A 17856-nucleotide genomic window follows, 5' to 3' on the forward strand; every position below is an offset into this window, starting at 1 on the left:
GGCGGCTGACAGCTTTATTGCTCTGAGGAAGGGAGGCCAGAGGCTCAGGAACTCTTGGTGGGGCGGCTCGGCTTCCTCTTTACCATCACAGGCTTCTGGCTGCGCAGGATGGCGCTGGCTCTGCGGATGGCGGCCTGTAGGCGAGGCGGGCTCAGGTCACCTCCCTGGGAGTCTGTGCCCCCCACCTTGTATTCCCAGAGCGCAGGTCCAGCTCCACAGTCAGGAGAGGACTGCCCCTTGCAGCACCGCCCAGGTGCCCCGGGCCCCTGCCCGCCTCACGGGTCCAGCCCCGCTCACCATGCGCAAATCCGGGCGGTACTTATTCTTCCGGATCATGTGCCGGATGCTGCTGAGGGTGGCCCGGGCATTCTTGTTGATGGTGGTCCGCACGTAGGAAGTGGCCGGCTTGCGCTGGCCTGGCAGGCAATGGGGAGAAGAGGGGCCCCAAGGGTCAGAGGAGGGGTCTGGAATGTCGGTGCCCACACCTGTTGTGAGGGCAGAATCCCACCCAGAGAGTCCGAGTGGCTGGGCCGTGTTGAGTGCAGGAGGCTGCCTCATCTCCCAGCTCCACTTAGGGAGCAATCACAGCGACAACCACAGGCCAGGCCCTGCACCGATGCAGGTGTCTCCTCCCTACCCCAACCCGGAGACAACGCTGCTCAGCTCACTGGACAAAAGGTGGACTCTCACGTGTAAGGTCACATGTGCACAGCAGTTGTCCGAACCCAAGCGAGGCAGGCACTTGGCACCGCATGGGCCAGGTAGTGAGTGCTCCCCAGAAAGCAGCTCTGCTCCTCTCATGTCCACACCCTCCCAGGCCCAAGCTACCAGTCTGGGCAACAAGAATCCAAAAGGCCGAGCTCTGAGGCCTGGCCCTGATCAATGAGGGGTGATTTGGAGCCACAGGAGGGACTGGAGGAGGAAGGGCAGCAGTGGGGGGGCGGGGCGGTGTGAGCGTCTGGGCGGTGTGAGCGTCTGGGTGTGTGTGCTGAGCACCCGCCTCTCACCTGCACACAGCTGGAGTCTGCCCTTTACTGCCCAGGCAGGATGGAAACGAAACCCCACCCCCCTTTACTGTGCCTCAGAGCTGATGGGGTCCTGGTTGCATCCTGCGCCTCTGGGTGCCCCCAAGAAGCCCAGGACCCCGTACCACACTGGAGGTTTGATGTTAGCCTTCGCTGACCCCAGAAGGGAGCCCACGTTACCCCCTCAGGTCAACCCAGTTTCTCACAGCCCAGAGCGAGCCACCAACAAGGCAAAGCAAGGTTTTGGGGACCCAGCACCCCAGAACAGGGTTCTCAAGAGTGTGGGGATCTGGGCAGCCTAACAGCATAAGCAACTGGCTGCCCCTGGCTGCACTCTTGGCAAGAGAGGTTAACCCTTGTCCCTGAGACCACGAGGCAGCAGCTGTGCTTGGTGCTGTCACTGAACAGGACACAGAGGTCAAAACCCACAGAGAAATCAACTAGGGACCTGGAAAAACTCGTTCGTCTGTCATAAAACCCAGCGCCCATTTAAAAGCAAGTGTTGAAGGTGGGCTACACTAACTCAGCTGTTATCCAGAAACCCCTCCTCCCCTTGACCCCCCTCTAAGAGTCTGAAGAGCAAGTCTGTGGGGGAAACCAGTTTACGGCGGACGGGGGTAGTGGAATGCTGAGACCTCCTTCTGCGCTCCTCCAGCCACAACTGGAATCTACTGCTTCAGAAGCTTCACTTTCCACATGTGGGAAATAACGGTCGGTCCCTCACCCGTTTGCTTCCGTTTCCCCACTTCTGGAGAGACTAACGCCCACCTCCACCTGGGGTGCTTCAAGAATTTATTCTTAAAAAATCATCAAACAGCAGCAATTTTGTAGTCCTGACTCAGGTCCTATTAATTGCTCCACTTTTCAGATGATGAGCTCGTGTAACTCGCTTGGAAAGGAACCAGCCTCCCAAGCAAACACCCCGAGCCCAGGAATTCTGATTCAACAGCACAAGCACCAACACTGAAAAGCCACAGCCCCCTGCGCCGGATGGGGGTCAGTTGCCTGGGCCCAGCCAGGGTAAAGTCTCACCGGATCTCCGCTTCATCACCACCACGACTCCTTTGCCGTCCGCCGCCGGCTCCACACCCACGGTCTTGCGGTGAATGAGCCCATTGTAGCGGAAGGAGTTGCGCGCTTTCAGGTTATTCGGCTCCTGGGAACGGGAACGCATCGCGGTCGTGAGGGGCGATAGTGCAGGCCCCTCCCTCCGACCGACGTGTCGGGGCCCCACTTACGGTGCTGTACGTCTGCTTGTTTCTCTTGATCAAGAAGCTGGAGCAGTTCCGCACGACCATCCACTGAAGATGCGCGGACATGGCGGCGACTGCGGGGAAAGGGGCGCGGGGAACCGTCAGGAGAGCAGCAGGCAGAAACCTGACCACAGAAAAGAGGTGTTTTGGGGGGTCGCGGGGAATGAGGGGGGGACACCACGTGGGCCGAGGGCGCCTAGAAGTCTGCCAGGCGGGGCTGAACTCAGGCGGCCGAGACTCACTACAGGGGACGAGACGATGAGAACCCAGAGACCTAAGGCGGCAGCGCCGGAAAGCAGCCAAGAACGAGAGGGGCGCGGTGAGAGCGACCAGGCCAGGGCACAAACACGGGCATCGGGCACGAGGGCTAGGCACGCGGGAGGAGGAAGAGGCCTCCACTCACCTCCTCTCGGTGCGGCGGCCGGAGACGGAAAGAGGCAAGCCGGGGGCGGGGCGACGCCTTTAATACCGACACGCATTTCCGCTTCCTGTCTGGGCACGCGCGTGCGGTCGGCTCCCCCCGCCTCCGAGGCAGCTCGTCAAGGTTCGGCTATTTCCGCCAGCCAGTCGCTAACCGTTCGGGGCCCTTCGGAAGCCTTCCGCTAGGGAGGACCCTTCATGTGTCCTAGGAACTCCACGGTCGGATTTCCGAACAAGTCTCGCTCCAGAGACCCCCCCCCCCAAGTCCCCTTCCTCAGCGACTTCTTTCCAACATGGCCACCCAATGCTTGGCACAGTATGGGTGCTCAGTACACGTCTGTCTGATAAATGAACCTGTGAGTGCGTGCACTGTTTAACCCCAGTTCCAGGGACTTCAAGGGCCTCCAGCTTCGTAGACCGTCGGCTATTCCCGACGAAGGCAGCAAGCCCGCTCGGACATTTTCGGAACTCTCCGGAAACGCCCTTCGGAAGGAGGGCCGCCGTCCGTCCTCTTGCCTCCTGCCCACTTCGGATCGCTTCGGAAACACTCGGTCTCCATTCGGCCACCTTCGGAAAGCTTCGGCTATCCCCGGGAGCCCCTTCTCTCAATTCGCCTTCCTCCGGCCCCTCTTCAACGCCTGAACCCTGTGAGTCTAGAGAGAAGCTGGACGAAACTTTCTCGCAGTCCACCACCCTCGGGGGACGTGGATTTCCTCTAAGGGCGAGTTGTGTTGGAGGAGAGGAGGTTTGCCTGCGAAACCTCTGGTTCGCTTAGAGCTTCCATTCCTGTTTCCCCTCTTCCCTGTGCGTTGCGGCCTGGCGCCCCATTCCCACCAGCACCGTTCACGGCCGTTACACTTTATGAATCTTTTCTTTTCTGTTGTCGGGGTCCTCCTTAAGGGGAAGGAGCCTCGCCTGATACACCTCTGTTGCAGCCTGGCCAGCACAGGGCCTGGCGAGGCTCCCAAGTGAACAGGATTGACAGGGCCTTATGTCACCTCCATCAGGACAGCTCGTGATTATGTCCAGGAGCTCCTCGAGGGCAGAGGCTTTGTCCATCTCCTTGTCCTTGGACTTCGCCCCTAATGAGTCCCGACAGTCCCGAGGCCCCAGGAGAAATCTGAGCAAACAGGGACGTTGGGGTTTGCCTTGCTCCTTCCATTGGAGTGCTCTAAATCTGATGGTGGCAACAGAGTTCCTGTGAGTCCGATCCACCGTTCTGTCTTTGGGATCATTCTCTCCGGACCACACAGGCGACCTCGGCAGGCAGGCAATAAGTGCCCACTTCCATCCCTTAAGGCGCTCTGCCGATCCCCTGCTTCCTCCTGAGGGCCCAGGGCTTTGTCTGATCCTTGTTTTTTGACCCCATCTGTCCCCACCGCGGGGGCAACTGCCCAGGAGGCGCGGGAGGCAGGCAGAGAAACACTGCCAGGGCTCCCCCCGCTCCTTATGGTGCCTCCATCAGAAAGTCCTAAATTTGGACCACGTGCGGCTTCAGACTCCTTGGGGGCGCAGGGGGCTCGGGCCACACTAACCTGTGCGCCCAGCCGGCCCCAGCATCGGCTCCTGAGGGCCAGGGCGCCCCCGGGCCGGGCCCTTCCACACCCGGCCCAGCCCAGGTGACTAGGAGAGCGCTGGGCATACCTGGCGCAGAACCCTGACCCCGCCCCGGACCGCACCCGGAACGCGGAACGCTCTCTCCGCGGGTCAGAGCCAGCCAGCCATGGCGGCGGCGCCGGCCGTGTGCACCTCGCCGGGGACCCCGCCGAGCGCTGCACCGTCCCCGGCGGCGGGCGCGCCGGGGCTGGCGTCCGGCCTGGGCCGCTGTCGGATGGCGCTGCTGCTGGCCGTGGCTCTGGACGTGGCGGGCATGGCGGCGCTGCTGACCGGCGTGTTCGCGCAGCTGCAGGTGCGCGGCCGCGACTTCGGCGACCTGCTTATCTACACGGGTGCGCTGCTCGTCTTCCTGAGCCTGCTCGGCTGGATCCTCTGGTACACCGGCAACATCGAGATCTCGCGCCAGGAGCTGGAGCGCGACTACGGCCTGAGGCCCTCGGCGCTCGCCCGCCTCGCGCGGAAGCTCTCCCGCCGCTGGTCGGCGCCGGCTTCCTCCGCCGCCGGCCGGCGCGCCGCGCCCGGCTCCCGGGGAGCGCGCCGCGCCGCCCGCACGCCCCCGCCGCCCGCCGCCGGTTCCCGCCGCGTGCGCCTGCAGCTCGCCTCGCTGGAGGCTGGGCCCGGGGCGGCGGGAGCGGGCACCGAGTGAGCCCGAGGTGAGGGGTGGGGAGGCGGGGCGGGGCGGGGACGAGGGAAGAGACGTCAAAGGGACAGGAAAGTGGAGAGAAGGGGACAGGGACACGCGGGGAAGAGAGACAGATAGAGGTCAAGATCAGGAGGGAGAGAAGCGAAGAGCACAGAGACCAGAGGACCAAGACCCAGAGACAGTACGCGTGGGTATAGGCCGGGAGAGACAAATGAGAGCCCGTCCCCAGACGTGGGAATTTCCAGGTCGCTCAAATGGTGAAGAAGAGTACCTGCAGGGCAGGAGACCTTGGTTCGATCCCTGGGTCAGGAAGATCCCCTGGAGAAGGGCGTGGCCGCCCACTCCAGTATTCCTGCCTGGAGAATTCATGGACAGAGGAGCCTGGTGGGCTACATACAGTCCATGGGGTTGCAAAGAGTGGCACATGACTTGAACGACTAACACACACACATCTCAGCCACGAGGGCTGGAGAGTCACTGTCGGCTCCTTGGATATTTGGGGATATTGGTCCCAGTGTCTGCAGTCTTCAGGCACACCCACTCTCATTTCCCATCCAGTCCTCCCAGTGTACCAGTCTCTGAGGTCACTAATATTACCATGACATCCCAGGGAGGACACTGAGGTCCCCCAAAGGTACCACGTCTTGCCCCGGGGGGGCTAGTTGTTGTACTCTCCGGAGTGCAGAGACCTGCTGTGGCTCCCTGCTGCCCTCTGGTTGAATCCAAGCCACTCATTCTGTGTGTATCCCCCACTCTCCTGCCTTCTCTGCAGTGATGATAACACCCCTGCCCCCCACCCCCGTCCGTCAGGGTTGGGATGTCTCGCACCAGTTGGCCTCTGTCCGCACCTTCACCTTCATCAGGGGCGCACTTGTAGTCTTCACGCTGCACAGAAAGTTTACCAGATGTCTTTTACAATCCTACTCCGATTTCAGTGCCTTTTTCTGGGTCTTCTCATGGTCTGAGTTACCCTCTTTTATTGTTTATATTGCCATGTGGTGTGTGTGTGTGTGTGTGTGTGTGTGTGTGCTGATACTGTCTCTCACACCCAAGAGGGAGACCTTAGAGGGTAAGATCTGGGTCTCTGGTGTCTCCAGCTAAGAGTGAACTCAGGAAGTCAGAGGCTGATGATTGGGTGGGTGGGTGGATGAATGGATGGATAGATGAGTGATGGATGGATGGATGGATGAATTGGTTGATGGATGGGTGGGTGGATGGATGGATATGGTGGGGGATTTGGAATTTTGTTTTTGGCTGCACTGTGTGGCTTGTCGGATTTAAACTTCCTGAGCAGGGACTGAATGCAGGCCCACGGCAGTGAAAGTGCTGAGTCCTAACCTCTGGACCTCCAGGGAATTCCCAGTATGGTGGGACTGATTGATGACAGTTAGGTGGATGGGTAGTTGAATGGATTTGGGTCAGATGGGTAGGCAGACAGATGAGAGGACAGATGAAAGGGTTGGTTGGTAGGTGAATGGGTAAGTGGAGCAATGGATGGATGACCGAACCAGTTTCCCAAATGAGGGGTTCCATAAAGGAATTAAATCCATGTCCTACGACATTCTCTATTGGTGATGAATTAACTTTCCTCCTCTGCAACCAGAAGGATGCTAGTTATATACCTCATTGTGTGTGTGAGAGAGAGAGAATTTCGAGAATAGTCACCCGGATCATATGCTATGTTGTGGTTCAGATGCGGAAACAGTTGAAGATGAACAAATGTATGCGTAGACGAAGCATGAGCTGACACACAATTTAACATACCATGCGGAAATAACCACCAGTGGTTAACATTACCCCCTGGAAACACTTTACCTTGCCCAGAAGTCTAACCCAGCTGTGGTGGACCTCTGCTGCCAGAACCACTTGCCAGAAACTGGCGGCCAAGCTGATTAGACTTTAGGCCCCTCTGAGAAGGAGAATGGGCCTGTCCCAAGACAGAACTCTATCACGAGCAGGGTGAGGTGGCTCCAGCACCCTAAAGACAGGAACTGGAACTTGAACAGAGGGACTGTGGGTGGGACTCCAGGCGCTCCTCTCTGCCTCTGGGACCAAAACCCATGGAGAGGCATAGCCTCAGCCCGTGTCATTTCTCCCCCGTGTCATCTCTCTCTGCCTCTCTGTGTCCCTGTGTCTGTCACAGTCCATCTCCCATGTCCCTCTGTATCATTGTCCCTCTGTGGGCCCCTCAACCTCCCTCTCCCTCTCTCAGCCTCTGCCTGCCTCTCATCCCCCACCCTGTACCCTTGGGGTCTGCTGAGTTAAAGGCGCAGTTGCTGCTGCACAGCAGGCCGCGAAGAACGGAGGAGCACTGAATAAGCAAATATGAGTCTGTTGTGAGGGGCCGAAGCAGGAGAAAGGGGCCCCTGGCTGTGCGTGGTGGACCCGGGATGCAGGGGTCCCGGGCAGCCACTAACCCCACCCTCCCTCCTGCAGATGAACGCGTGGCCCCAGCTGTGAGCGCCCGACGGAGATGCGCTGCCACACCCAGCAGCCCCTGGCCACCAGGATATGCCTGCCTGTCTCTCATCTCTCCTGCCCCAGATAAACGGCTCTGCCTCCCAGCACTGCATGTCTGTCTGGGGAGGGATGCTGCTGGAGCAGGGGGAGGGGCCCTAGGAGCCCAGCTGTCCAGGCCACCCCCTTGTGGAGGGGGAACAGGAGCCAGGGGCAGGGTGGGGTGGTGCAGGGAGGCCAGAATCTCAAGCCCAGACCCACCCCCCATCCAGACCTCCTGCAGCCCAGTGTCCTCGGTTAGTTTGGGGTGCCCGGAGAGGCAGACGAGGGACAAAGACTGTAAGATATTTATTGGGGAAAACACAAAACACATGTGGAGGGTCGGCTGGTGTGGGCTCTGTCTCCTGAGAAAGGAAGAGGGGAGGAAGGGGGCCAGGCAGGATGAGTCTTCAACCATAAGGAGCTTCCAGGAAGGTTTCCGTCCCAAGGCCGAGGGCTGCAGTCGTCCAGCGTTGGTGGGAAGCGGGGCAAGCTGCTGCTGGCCCAAGGGCCGCAGGATCCCATGGGCTGGCGGGTGGGCAGCAGAGACTGTCAGACAGTGGCAGAAGGACAGATGAGGGGCTCGGCTGCCCGTGAATCGGCCCCCCCAGCCCAGCTGGAGTCTCAGCTGAGGCCACCCCCACTCATCCCCACCCCCTCAGTCTAGACCCCCACTAATCACAGCCTGGGACCTACACTCAACTCAGGGTGCCCATTAGCCCAAGTACCTCTCAGCTCAGATCTTCTGCACTTACCCCAGGGCCTCTCCCATTCCAAACGCCTGTCCCCTCGCATCCCCCGTGATCACAGCGCAGCGCCCCCCCCCCCCCCGGTCAGCCCAAGACCCCCCCAAAACACACACACACATTCCCAGCACCGCGCCCTCTGCTTCATGCTTCTCAGAAAAGAGACTGAGCATCTCTGTGCTAAGTCTGTATTGAGGGGCCCCTCCAGGGGGCGCCCCTAATCATCTTCGTCCCCCCCTTCCGTTTCTTCGCCCCCTTCCGTCCCCTCCCCCTCAGTGCCCCCAGAGGTATCCTGGGTCCCCTCCGTGGGCGGGGCGGTGGGGATGCTGCCGACAGAGGGCGTCTTCTTTTCACTCGGAGTCCGGTCCTTGGACAACAAAGAGACCGTCCTGGACAGGTTGCACTTGCCCTTCAGGAACCAGGGCAGCCGCAGCATGTCGTGTCGCCTGGCCCACCTGGCAGGGAAGGGACACCGTCAGTCGCGCCGTACCCCTGCCCCCATGCCCGGGTTAGGGGCGCCCTCCCGCACCCGAGCCCCACTCGCCAGAACAGGCAGATGCTGGTGATGAGGAAGAGGAGGCCGCCGCACGTCCAGCCCAGCGCCCACATGTGCTTCCGCCGCATGTTCTCTGCGCAGAGCGGGGGCGGTGAGACCCAGGGCTCCCCGCCGCCAGCCCCCACCCCGGGGCCCCGGCTCCCCGCGCACCATCCGGACGCTGGTGGTAGCAGACACCGTCGCGGTAGCAGCATCGGAGACGCAGGCAGAGATTGGGGTTCTCGATTGCCGCCTGGCCCCCGCAACTCTCCCGGTCCCACACGTCTCCTTCACAACCTGGGGGCCCATCACGAGGGGCAGCGTCCTCACGGAGCCCACGGCCGGGCCCGAGGCCGCCTGCCCAGAGCCCACTCCAGCCCGGGCCCCCAGCCCCTGTTCTGTCAGAGCCAGAGTCCAGACCCCAGCCCTCCTCCCTCAGACCCGGGGGTCCAGACCCCAGCCCTCCTCCCTCAGACCCGGGGGTCCAGACCCCAGCCCTCCTCCCTCAGACCCGGGGGTCCAGACCCCAGCCCTCCTCCCTCAGACCCCCAGCCCCTCCTCCTCAGACCCAGGGTTCTCTGTCCCTGGAGGGACCCCGGGTGTCCTCCACTGCTCACTCCATGGGTAGAAGAATCCCTGGATTCCATTCCCATCTGTGAAAGAAAGAGCCCTGTGCGAGACTGGAGGCTGAGGAGGCCCCCGGCTGCGCCCTCCGACCCTCTTGCCAGCGCCCTCACCTGCTGAGCCCTGCATGAGCAGGAGGAGACCCAAAGCTGGGATCCCAGAGCCCACCATCTTGCCTCCCCAGCCTCCTGGGGCCTCTGTGGGGAGGGACCCTGAAGGCCATCACCCCAGCAACCGGCTTGGCCCCGCCCACCTCCCTGCCTGACCCCTGAAGTTCTAAGTTCTGTTGCTAGGGAGCCCCCCTCAGCAGTGGGGAAGCAAAAAAGGGGGGTCACACTGGCCTGGTCACTCCTGGTTGCTAGGGAGTTGCTTCCTTAGCAACCAGGTGGAAGGGGCCTTGGGGGTGGGATGGGTCCCTGGTGTTAGAAGAGTCCCCTCAGCAACCCGGCTGCAAAGCAAGGGGGAGTCTAAATCATCTCCCCTTTGCCAACCAGGGGACCCCAAGAGTGGGCACCCCGAGTCCTCTTGCCAAGGCCTCCCTCTGCTTAGTAAACTGATGCCTGAGGGGAAGGCCCAGGGGGCCCAAAGGCTCCTCAGACCAGGATGCCCTCCCTAGCAACCAGGGGTGGGGGGCCTGAGGCCCAGAGGACCTCACTGAGCCCCATTGTTAGGGAGGCTCCCGAGCAACCAGACCTAGGAGGGTGATGAGGAAAATGGGGGTCAGGCCACACAGCTCCTGCCCAGGCGCCCCCTGGTCCCAAGAGCACCCAGGCCCCCAGTGGGGAATGTGTAACCAACCAGAGGGCTGGGCCCCCCAGGATCCAAGAGCTCTGAGGCCTGGTTGGTGGGGCAGGGGATCATAGGAAAGGAGCCCCGTCTAGCGTGTCTCAGTCTCTCCACCCGAAAACGGGGAACCACACCCAGCTGGGGTCCCCAGGCTTCTGGTCCAGCTCCCCAGTGGTGGGGAAGGAGGCCGACCTGGGGACTGGGTTGGGGACTGACCCTGAGTTCTCCCCCGAGCCTGCACTCAGCTCCCAGCCAGGGAGGATGGGGCTCATTGCCCCTGGAGTGGCCTGTCCTCGTGTCCAGATCTGGAGTCTGAATGGGGAGGGGCTGGGGTTCTGGACCTCTGTGTTCCTGAGGGAAGAGGGGCTGGGGGTCTGGATCCCTGGGTCTAAGGGAGGAGCTGGGGTCTGGACCCCGGGTCTGAGGAGGAGGCATGGGGTCCTGGACCCCCAGGTCTGAGCGGGGAGGGGATGGGGGCCTGGACCCCTGGGTCTGAGGAGGAGGGGCCAGGGGTCCTGACTCAGGTCTGACAGAGGTGGCCCCGGGGGGTCCTGACTCAGTCTGAGGGTGCAGGGGGCAGGGCCGAGGTCTGAGGGCAGCTGACCAGGAGTCCAGAGCCCCCTCCCCAGAAGCCCTGTGAGGCTGCCTCCCGGCCTCCTCACCTCCTGTAAACATCCTGGTGGGTGCTGAGTGGGCCTGGGGTTGCCTTCGTCAGAGATGACACAGGTCAGAGGGGCTCGGCAGGGGGCCGGGGGTGGGGGTCAGAGGGGTTGCAGAGCTGAGGCCCGGCAGCTGCTGACCATTTCCTGTGTCAACATCATCTGGACCCACTTCCCAATTCCCGGGATTCCTCAGGGATCAAGGAGGGGGTGGGGGGCGGGGCCGCACGCCCTGGACCGCGGCTTGGGGCTGGGGGGGCCCACCGTCACGGCCCTCACCGCTAATGACAGGTTTGGGCTGCCTCTGCGGCCCGCCTGCCCCGTCACCCCCCAGAGGCCAGACAGGACCCCCCAGGGACAGACAGACGGACACACACAGCCTCGGACCTGCTGACCTCACACCGGCCAGCTCCACCTCAGCCGGGGGCCAGCCCATGAGCAAGGACCCCATGGGGCCTGTCATCTCCCAGCGGCATCTCACCCCCCCTCCCGCGTCTGTGACCACCCCTCAGCGCCCAAATCCCCTCTGTCTCTCCGGGTCTTTGCCTCTAAGCCCCTGAGCTCCTCTCTCTGTGGGCCCCAACTTTTTGCTTGTTTGCGTCTCTTTCTCTCTGGTGCCTCAGTGTGGTCCCGTCTCCCTCCGTTTCTCACTGTCATCTCCTGTCATTGTGATTCTCCACCATGTCTTTTCCTGGGGTCTGTCTCTGCCTCTCCGCAGAAGTGGCCCGAGTGTCCCCAGCTTCGGGGAAGATCCAGGAGTCCTGAGAACTCCCACCCTCCCGTCCTGAACCCACCAGCCCCCTGCAGCCCGCCCCCTACCCTGGGCGGGGAGATGACTCCCACACCCTCAGGTGGGGGCCGAGGAGGGGGCTGGCGCTGGCGCTGGGCGCGGGCTGCTGACCCATACCCGGACTCCGGACTGCACTCCCCAGATTGTAGCGTGCCCACAAGTTCTCTCCGTCTTCCTTTCGAGAAAGGAGGGTTTCACGCCTGGACGACACCTGGGTCTGCAGGAGGAGGGAGCTGGGAGCTGGGCTCCTGGACGTGAAGGAGGAGGTGGAGGCTGGGGGTCTGGATCCCCGAGAGAGAGGGGGGAGGCTGGGGGTGCATTCTTGTGATCCTCGGCTGAAGCAGCGGGTGGGGGCTGGCACCTCCCCTGTCCTGCCCCCTGTCAGTGGAGGGGCTGCCCTCCAACAGGCTGGCCCCAGGCCCAGGCCCCCACACCCCCTCGGGCCAGGCCATCCCCCAGGCTGGTGGCCTGAGTCACCTTGGCTGGCCCCGCCAGTCTGGGGGGGGGCTACGTCAGTTCTCCCCTCACTGACGCAGCCTCGGGCCCCCCACGCTGACTCAGCCGGAAACAGGCCCCCTGAGGGGCGGAGACCCAGTGGTCAGAGGCCTGGGTCCCAGCGCTTGCGGGGGCTGGGGAGGGCCCCCCGGGGGGCCCTGGCAGGGGTGGCCAGGCAGACTGAGAGAGGCAGAGGGAGCTCTCACCTGAGGCGATGAGGTCATGTCCCACCGTGGGGGGCTGTGACCTCACCTCCCCGGGGGCCTCAGCAGTCGCCCCCCAAGTGGTGGGGGATGGGAGGAGGCCTCCAGCCACCATGCATCCCAAGGGTCCCCCTGGCAGCCGCTCAGCACAGTCTGGGGGCAGCGTGGGGGGTGCTCTGCAGGAACCTTTGACAGTCCTGGTCACCTTTTGACTTCTCACGTTCCTCCGTCCTCCTTTGCTACCTTTATCCTGGGGGGTGCTCCTGGGGGCTTGGGCTCCTGTCTGGGTCCCTCACTCCGTCCTGCCATGAACCCCGGGGGCCACCTCTGCTCCGTACCCCTGGTGCTCCCCGGTCTACGTGCGTCTGTGTTGGCACCACTGCCCCCTGGAATCCGTGTCCCCCTCGGCTCCAGCCCCTGTCCGCTTCTCTGCCTCTCTGCACATGTTCTTCCTGTCCCTGCCCACCCCCAGCTCTCTCCCTGTCTCCCCATCTCCATCTCCCTAGGGGCCACATCTTTGTATCTGTCTCCCTGGATATGTTAATAAAACATCAGTGGTGAGAATGGCAATGGTTCACATCCGCTGAGAGTTGACTGTGACTTTACAGGAGTGAACTCACTGTCTCCCTGCGCAGGCGTTTGGGGAGGGTGCCTGGGGGGTCCCCATTTCACAGACAGAGCAACTGAGGCACAGCACGGTGAAGCCACGTGTCCGAGGTCCCACACCTGCTGGGTGTCTCTCACCCCTGGTCCCTGTCTGTGCCTCTGGTCCTCTCTCTCCACGTTCCAGCATGTCTCTGGGAGAATGCCCCCCTCCCCATCGGTCCCCATGGCTGACCGCTTGCCAGCAGATGCCTCTCTTGGGACCTCGGCCCCTGGGGGTGGCTGCATCTCTGTCACCCTGCCTGTGTCTCTGTTTGCTGCTGCCCTGCCTCGCCTTTCTGGACACACCTGTCTCTGTCTCTTTTCCTTTTTGGGGGGAGGGTCTCTCCAAATCTCTCCTGCTGTCTTTGTGTCGCTTCCTGGACCTCACCTCTCTCCACTGGTTTTCTCTGGCTGTCTCTGTCTCTCTGGGGAGATCTCTGTGTCTCTCTCTGCATCTCAGATGCTCCATCGCTGTCTTGCGGCCCATCTCTCTGTGTGTCTGGACCTCCTTGATTGGGTCTGGGTCTCTGCAGCCCCCTCTCTCTGTGTTCCTAAAAGCGTCTGTGCGCTCACACCTCCAGCCCCCATCTTCAGCTTCCCCATCTCCCCATCTCTCTGCCAGCCCGGGCCCACCCGCACCCCCCCCCACGCCCTGCAGCCAGGCCCCGTTCTCAGCAGCGTGTGTCTGCCCCGGCGGCCGGCCGAGGAGGTGGAGGGAGGGGACGCCAATGACCTCACCAGCCCCTCTCCGACCACCCCCCCCTTTCCCTTTTCAACTTTTCCAACTTTTCCTTCCGTGCCCTCCTCCGAGAGCGGCGGCGGCGTGAGCCCTGCGAGGCAGCCGGCTCCGTCTGAATGGAAAAGGCAGGCAGGGAGGGTGAGTCAGGATGTGTCAGGCTGCCCTCCCCTGCCGCCTGCCCCCCGCCCGCCCGCCTCGGCCCCCTATATAACCCCCCAGGCGTGCACACTCCCTCACTGCCGCGGCCCTCTCTGCTCACACGCACATGCCTCCCCTCCCCAGGCCGAGGCCCAGCTGACCCCCAGGGCTCCCACGGCAGCGGACAGGGAAGGGTTAAAGGCCCCCAGCCCCCTGCCCCCTGCCCTGGGGAATCCCTGCCCTGTGGGGACATGAACAGTAAGTTGGTTCAAGTTCCTGGAGCGGGGAGTTGGGGGGGGTGGACGGGGAGGGAGGGACCGTCGCTGGAAGGGTGGGGAGCAGACAGAGCGTCGGAGGAGCGCGAGGCAGCGATGGGGAGGCGGAGACGCAGCGAGTAGGACCTTCGGGGAGCGCAGGGGGCCTAGGCAAGGGACGGGCAGCGGGAGGGGTGCAAGGCCGGGTCAGGGACGCGGAGACCCAGACGGGGCAGCGCCAGGCGAAGAGACAGAGATGGGAGGCCCACGGACAGGCAGACAAACGCCAGGGGCTGAGCCCGAAGGGCCCGGGACCCCCGGGGCGTCAGGGGGCCCCAGACACCCGGGGACCCCAACCGACAGGCTCCAGGATAGAAACTGAGGCAGAGGGCCCCAGGAGGTCAGAGCGGACCCCCCACCTCCCACCGCGCCCAGCCAAGGGGAGGAGAGAGGAAAACGCAGGGGCGCAGACAGAAACAGCAGAGACAGACGAACGCGGACAGACCGACGGACCGCGGGCAGGGAGGGCCCGGGGGGCGGGCCGGGGGCGTGCCGCTGGAGCGGGGCGGGCCGGGGGACGCTGATTGGCCGGCAGGCGAGGTGGGCGGAGCGGGGGGGGATGGGCGGCGGCGGCCCGGGGCCCCAGCGCACCTAGCCGCCGGCGCCCTCTCCGCCCGCCGCGTGCGCGCTCGGCGCGCCCGCCTCCCCGCCGCCCGCCGCCCAGGTGCGCGGCGGGGCATCGCCGACTCTGCGGCCCGCTGGGGCCGGCCCCCGCGGGGGCTCCTCCGGCCGCTCCGTCTCCCCCGGGTCTCTTTCCCCTGCTCTCGGTCCGGCTCGGGCTCCCGAGCCCCGGGAGGGGGGCAGGTCCTGGCCTGTGCGTCTCCCCCGACCGTGCCCCGCCCCGGGGCCCGGATTCCGGCGTCCGGGGGCGGACGGGAGACGCCCGGCCCGTCTACCCGCCCCGGGGCCGCGTCTGCTCCGACGGGCGGGGCAGCCCGAGCCGGGGAGGGAGAGGGAAACCCGCCCAGGTCCTTCGCCGAGCCCTGGGCGCTCCGCCCGGGGACCCAGGACCCGCACCCCAGCCCCTCCTCCCTCAGACCCCCGGTCGGGGCTGAGCCGCTGCCCAGACCCTCTCCCCCGACCTTTCCACCTCCCCAGGTGTTTGCTGCCTGGTCCTGGCCGCCCTGAGCCTGTGGCCCGATAGAGCTGCTGCCCCGGGGCCGCCGCCCGCCCCGCCGCGGGCCTCCCCGGACCCTCGAGCTGAGCTGGACAGCGCTGTCCTCCTGACCCGCTCCCTCCTGGCGGACACTCGGCAGCTGGCCGCACAGCTGGTAGGACAGCCTGCAGGGGACAGGCAGGGGCCAGGACCGAGACCAGAGGGCTTCTGGGCTACCAGGGTGGCCGAGTCGGGGGAAAGGGGGTCAGGAGCGTGTGGTGGGGGAGGAAGGACCCCCTGGAGCTGGTCTGGGTCCCTCTCACGGTCTCTTTTCCCCCCAAGAGAGACAAATTCCCAGCTGACGGAGACCACAGCCTGGATTCGCTCCCCACCTTGGCCATGAGTGCGGGGGCTCTGGGAGCGCTGCAGGTAAGGGCGGGGGTGGGCCAGTGGAGCGGGTGCAGGGGGTTGAGGGCCGGTGTGGGCGCTTGCCAGGCGCTCCTTGACGCCCCCACCTCCCCCGCCGGGCCCCCAGCTCCCCGGAGTACTGACGCGGCTGCGGGCAGACCTGTTCTCCTACCTGAGGCATGTGCAGTGGCTGCGACGCTCAGGAGGCCCTTCCCTGCGGACCCTGGAGCCCGAGCTGGGCACCCTGCAGGCCCGGCTGGACCGGCTGCTGCGCCGGCTGCAGCTCCTGGTACGATGACCTGGCCCTGAGCCCCCGGACTCCAGGGCACTCTGAGACCCTCTCCCCGTGTCCCTGAGGCCCCAGACTCCTGCGCACTCTGAGACCCTCTCCCCGTGTCCCTGAGCCCCCAGACTCCAGGGCACTCTGAGACCCTCTCCCCATGTCCCTGAGCCCCCGGACTCCGAAGTCCTGCCTGGAAACTCAACTGTCACCTGGAGACTCGGACCCCATGATCTTGTTACTCTGAGTCTCCCACCCTGATGTCCTAAGATTTGAGAGTCCAAACCCTCATCCCAAGACCTGGAGACGTTGGCCCCAAGACAGGAAGATTCCAGACCCCAAGCCCAGGAAATTCTGAATCTCCAGACCCTGAGACCCACCCCCCCTCCCCACACACACCCTGGCCCTAAGATCCTGACGCCTTAAGACCTCAGACCCTATAAGGATGAGCTCTGACTCAAAACCAGCCTGGAGACCCTTGCTCTGCAAGGATCTAGATCCTGACCCCAAGAACCCCAAGGACCTAGATCCTGAAGTCTCCAATGAGAAGACCCCAGACCTTGAGCCCTGAGTCCCCAAGAGCTCAGACCTAGGTTGTGACCCCTTAAGACCCCAAGACCCTGACTTTCTAAACCCCAGACCCAAGACCCTGAGGTGGTAAGACTTCAGTCCCCAGTTCCTGGACATCAGCCCAAAGGCCCTGGAACTCAGACTCCGATTCTCAGCTCTGAGACCCCAGCCTGGAGGCCCCAGCCCTCACCCTTGAGTATCTGAGCCTGATCCCAGAGATCCCACATCTAAGACCTTAGCCCCAGGATCCCAGCCCTGACCTTACAGACCCACCCCAGCCCCCTGAACTTGACTCTGGAACCCCATCCTCAAATTTCTGAACTCAGCATCCTGCAGGACTCTCCCCCGACACCCCAGCTTCCAGCCCCAAGACGCTGTGGAAATAGGCCCCTGGTCCTCCAACCCTGGTTCAGCATAGGCCTCAAACAACCCCCAAGCCCTTACTCAGACACCCTACTGCACCCCTGGCCTGACGCTAACCCTTTGTCCTCTCCTGACAGATGTCCCGCCTGGCCCTGCCCCAGGCGCCCCCAGACCCTCCGGCACCCCCCCTTGCGCCCCCGGCCTCAGCCTGGGGGGGCATCCGGGCAGCCCACGCCATACTGGGGGGGCTGCAGCTGACGCTCGACTGGGCCGTGCGGGGCCTGCTGCTGCTGAAAACTCGGCTGTGACCCTCCGCCCAGAGCCACCGGCGCCGTTCAAAGCCAGATCTTATTTATTTATTTATTTCGGGATGGAGTTTGGTGGTCAGAGGATCCCCCCCTCCCCCGACTCCATTCTCTCCTAGTTAGAGACGATCCCTCCAGGATCCGTCCCCCGGAGACCTGGGCAGAGGGGCATCTGTGCCTTATTTATACTTATTTATTTAACAGGGGTGGTGGGAGGCAGGTGCACTCCAGGGTCCCTGAGGAGGAAGGAACTTGGCTCTCAGATTCGTGGGTCTCTAAGAAGTCTGGCCACAGGGTTTCCCTGACCCCCACCCCTCTGGGCCTGGGCAGGAGCATATTATTATTTATTAAACTATTAACTTTTTATGTTGGGGTGGGCAGGGAGGGGGAAAGGAGGCCTGGGTTTTTGTACAAAAATGTGAGAAACCTTTGTGAGATGGAGAAGGGGGAATTAAATTCGTCATACACATCCACTTAGAGGTGATTTCTCTGGGGGCTGGGGGCTCGATGCTGGGGTCCCTTGGGGGGGACCATCTACTCTCTGGGTCACCCCCAGAGACCATGAGTTCTTAGTACTGCTGAGCCTCACCTGGTGGCCAGCACTTCATAGGCACTCAATAAATATTTAATGGAAGATTCCAGAAGTTTACTAGTACAGGGCAAAGTTGCAAGTTCAAGGCTGTCCTTTATGGCAGTGTTTACAACA

The 17856-nt window shown here is 63.2% G+C and overlaps 4 protein-coding genes across 14 annotated transcripts; 2 read left to right on the forward strand and 2 right to left on the reverse strand.

The window, feature by feature from the left end:
- Positions 1-2769, reverse strand: RPL28 (ribosomal protein L28). 5 transcript variants are annotated; one of them, XM_069551961.1, is made up of 5 exons: positions 2682-2769; positions 2264-2402; positions 2058-2181; positions 298-416; positions 1-134 (listed from the first exon to the last, which is right to left on the reverse strand). In XM_069551961.1, exons 2-5 carry the CDS (start codon positions 2342-2344, stop codon positions 45-47), a joined length of 414 nt encoding a protein of 137 aa, XP_069408062.1. In that variant the 5' UTR covers positions 2345-2402; positions 2682-2769; the 3' UTR covers positions 1-44. The 5 variants fall into 5 exon arrangements, with proteins under 5 accessions (XP_069408062.1, XP_069408061.1, XP_069408063.1 ...); XM_069551960.1 differs by having other exon boundaries at positions 2264-2352; positions 2682-2767; XM_069551962.1 differs by having other exon boundaries at positions 2553-2712.
- Positions 2770-3296: 527 nt separating this feature from the next.
- TMEM238 (transmembrane protein 238) lies at positions 3297-7522 on the forward strand. The gene is made up of 2 exons (XM_069551981.1): positions 3297-4968; positions 7395-7522. The coding sequence occupies exon 1, from the start codon at positions 4422-4424 to the stop codon at positions 4959-4961; it is 540 nt and encodes a 179-aa protein (XP_069408082.1). The 5' UTR covers positions 3297-4421; the 3' UTR covers positions 4962-4968; positions 7395-7522.
- A 226-nt stretch (positions 7523-7748) lies between these two features.
- On the reverse strand, positions 7749-11335 carry TMEM190 (transmembrane protein 190). Of its 4 annotated transcripts, none has more exons than XM_069551979.1 (5): positions 10808-11335; positions 9353-9388; positions 8907-9032; positions 8745-8829; positions 7749-8655 (listed from the first exon to the last, which is right to left on the reverse strand). In XM_069551979.1, the coding sequence occupies exons 1-5, from the start codon at positions 10818-10820 to the stop codon at positions 8418-8420; spliced, it is 498 nt and encodes a 165-aa protein (XP_069408080.1). In that variant the 5' UTR covers positions 10821-11335; the 3' UTR covers positions 7749-8417. The 4 variants fall into 4 exon arrangements, with proteins under 4 accessions (XP_069408080.1, XP_069408078.1, XP_069408077.1 ...); XM_069551977.1 differs by having other exon boundaries at positions 9304-9388; positions 10808-10968; XM_069551976.1 differs by lacking the exon at positions 10808-11335 and adding an exon at positions 9473-9570.
- Positions 11336-13917: 2582 nt separating this feature from the next.
- On the forward strand, positions 13918-17623 carry IL11 (interleukin 11). Of its 4 annotated transcripts, none has more exons than XM_069551969.1 (5): positions 13918-14072; positions 15227-15399; positions 15567-15653; positions 15760-15921; positions 16983-17623. In XM_069551969.1, the coding sequence occupies exons 1-5, from the start codon at positions 14066-14068 to the stop codon at positions 17151-17153; spliced, it is 600 nt and encodes a 199-aa protein (XP_069408070.1). In that variant the 5' UTR covers positions 13918-14065; the 3' UTR covers positions 17154-17623. The 4 variants fall into 4 exon arrangements, with proteins under 4 accessions (XP_069408070.1, XP_069408073.1, XP_069408071.1 ...); XM_069551972.1 differs by lacking the exon at positions 13918-14072 and adding an exon at positions 14156-14239; XM_069551970.1 differs by lacking the exon at positions 13918-14072 and adding an exon at positions 14157-14208.
- Positions 17624-17856: the final 233 nt, after the last annotated feature.

The sequence above is a fragment of the Ovis canadensis genome, chromosome 14 (assembly GCF_042477335.2).
Source record: "Ovis canadensis isolate MfBH-ARS-UI-01 breed Bighorn chromosome 14, ARS-UI_OviCan_v2, whole genome shotgun sequence".
In the NCBI taxonomy this organism is placed as follows: domain Eukaryota; kingdom Metazoa; phylum Chordata; class Mammalia; order Artiodactyla; family Bovidae; genus Ovis; species Ovis canadensis.

What these genes read in the sequence shown, in the direction of transcription:
- TMEM238 (XM_069551981.1), top strand. Translation starts at nt 4,422, where the DNA reads ATGGCGGCGGCGCCGGCCGTGTGCACCTCGCCGGGGACCCCGCCGAGC.
- IL11 (XM_069551969.1), top strand. An exon ending in GGCAGCTGGCCGCACAGCTG is followed by an intron (nt 15,400 to 15,566) that starts GTAGGACAGCCT and finishes TTTCCCCCCAAG; the next exon opens with AGAGACAAATTCCCAGCTGA. An exon ending in TGCGCCGGCTGCAGCTCCTG is followed by an intron (nt 15,922 to 16,982) that starts GTACGATGACCT and finishes CTCTCCTGACAG; the next exon opens with ATGTCCCGCCTGGCCCTGCC.
- TMEM190 (XM_069551976.1), bottom strand. Translation starts at nt 9,530, where the DNA reads ATGGTGGGCTCTGGGATCCCAGCTTTGGGTCTCCTCCTGCTCATGCAG. An exon ending in GCTCATGCAGGGCTCAGCAG is followed by an intron (nt 9,389 to 9,472) that starts GTGAGGGCGCTG and finishes TTTCTTTCACAG; the next exon opens with ATGGGAATGGAATCCAGGGA. An exon ending in ACCAGCATCTGCCTGTTCTG is followed by an intron (nt 8,656 to 8,744) that starts GCGAGTGGGGCT and finishes CTTCCCTGCCAG; the next exon opens with GTGGGCCAGGCGACACGACA.
- RPL28 (XM_069551960.1), bottom strand. Translation starts at nt 2,757, where the DNA reads ATGCGTGTCGGTATTAAAGGCGTCGCCCCGCCCCCGGCTTGCCTCTTT. An exon ending in ACAAGCAGACGTACAGCACC is followed by an intron (nt 2,182 to 2,263) that starts GTAAGTGGGGCC and finishes TCCCGTTCCCAG; the next exon opens with GAGCCGAATAACCTGAAAGC. An exon ending in GGTGATGAAGCGGAGATCCG is followed by an intron (nt 417 to 2,057) that starts GTGAGACTTTAC and finishes ATTGCCTGCCAG; the next exon opens with GCCAGCGCAAGCCGGCCACT.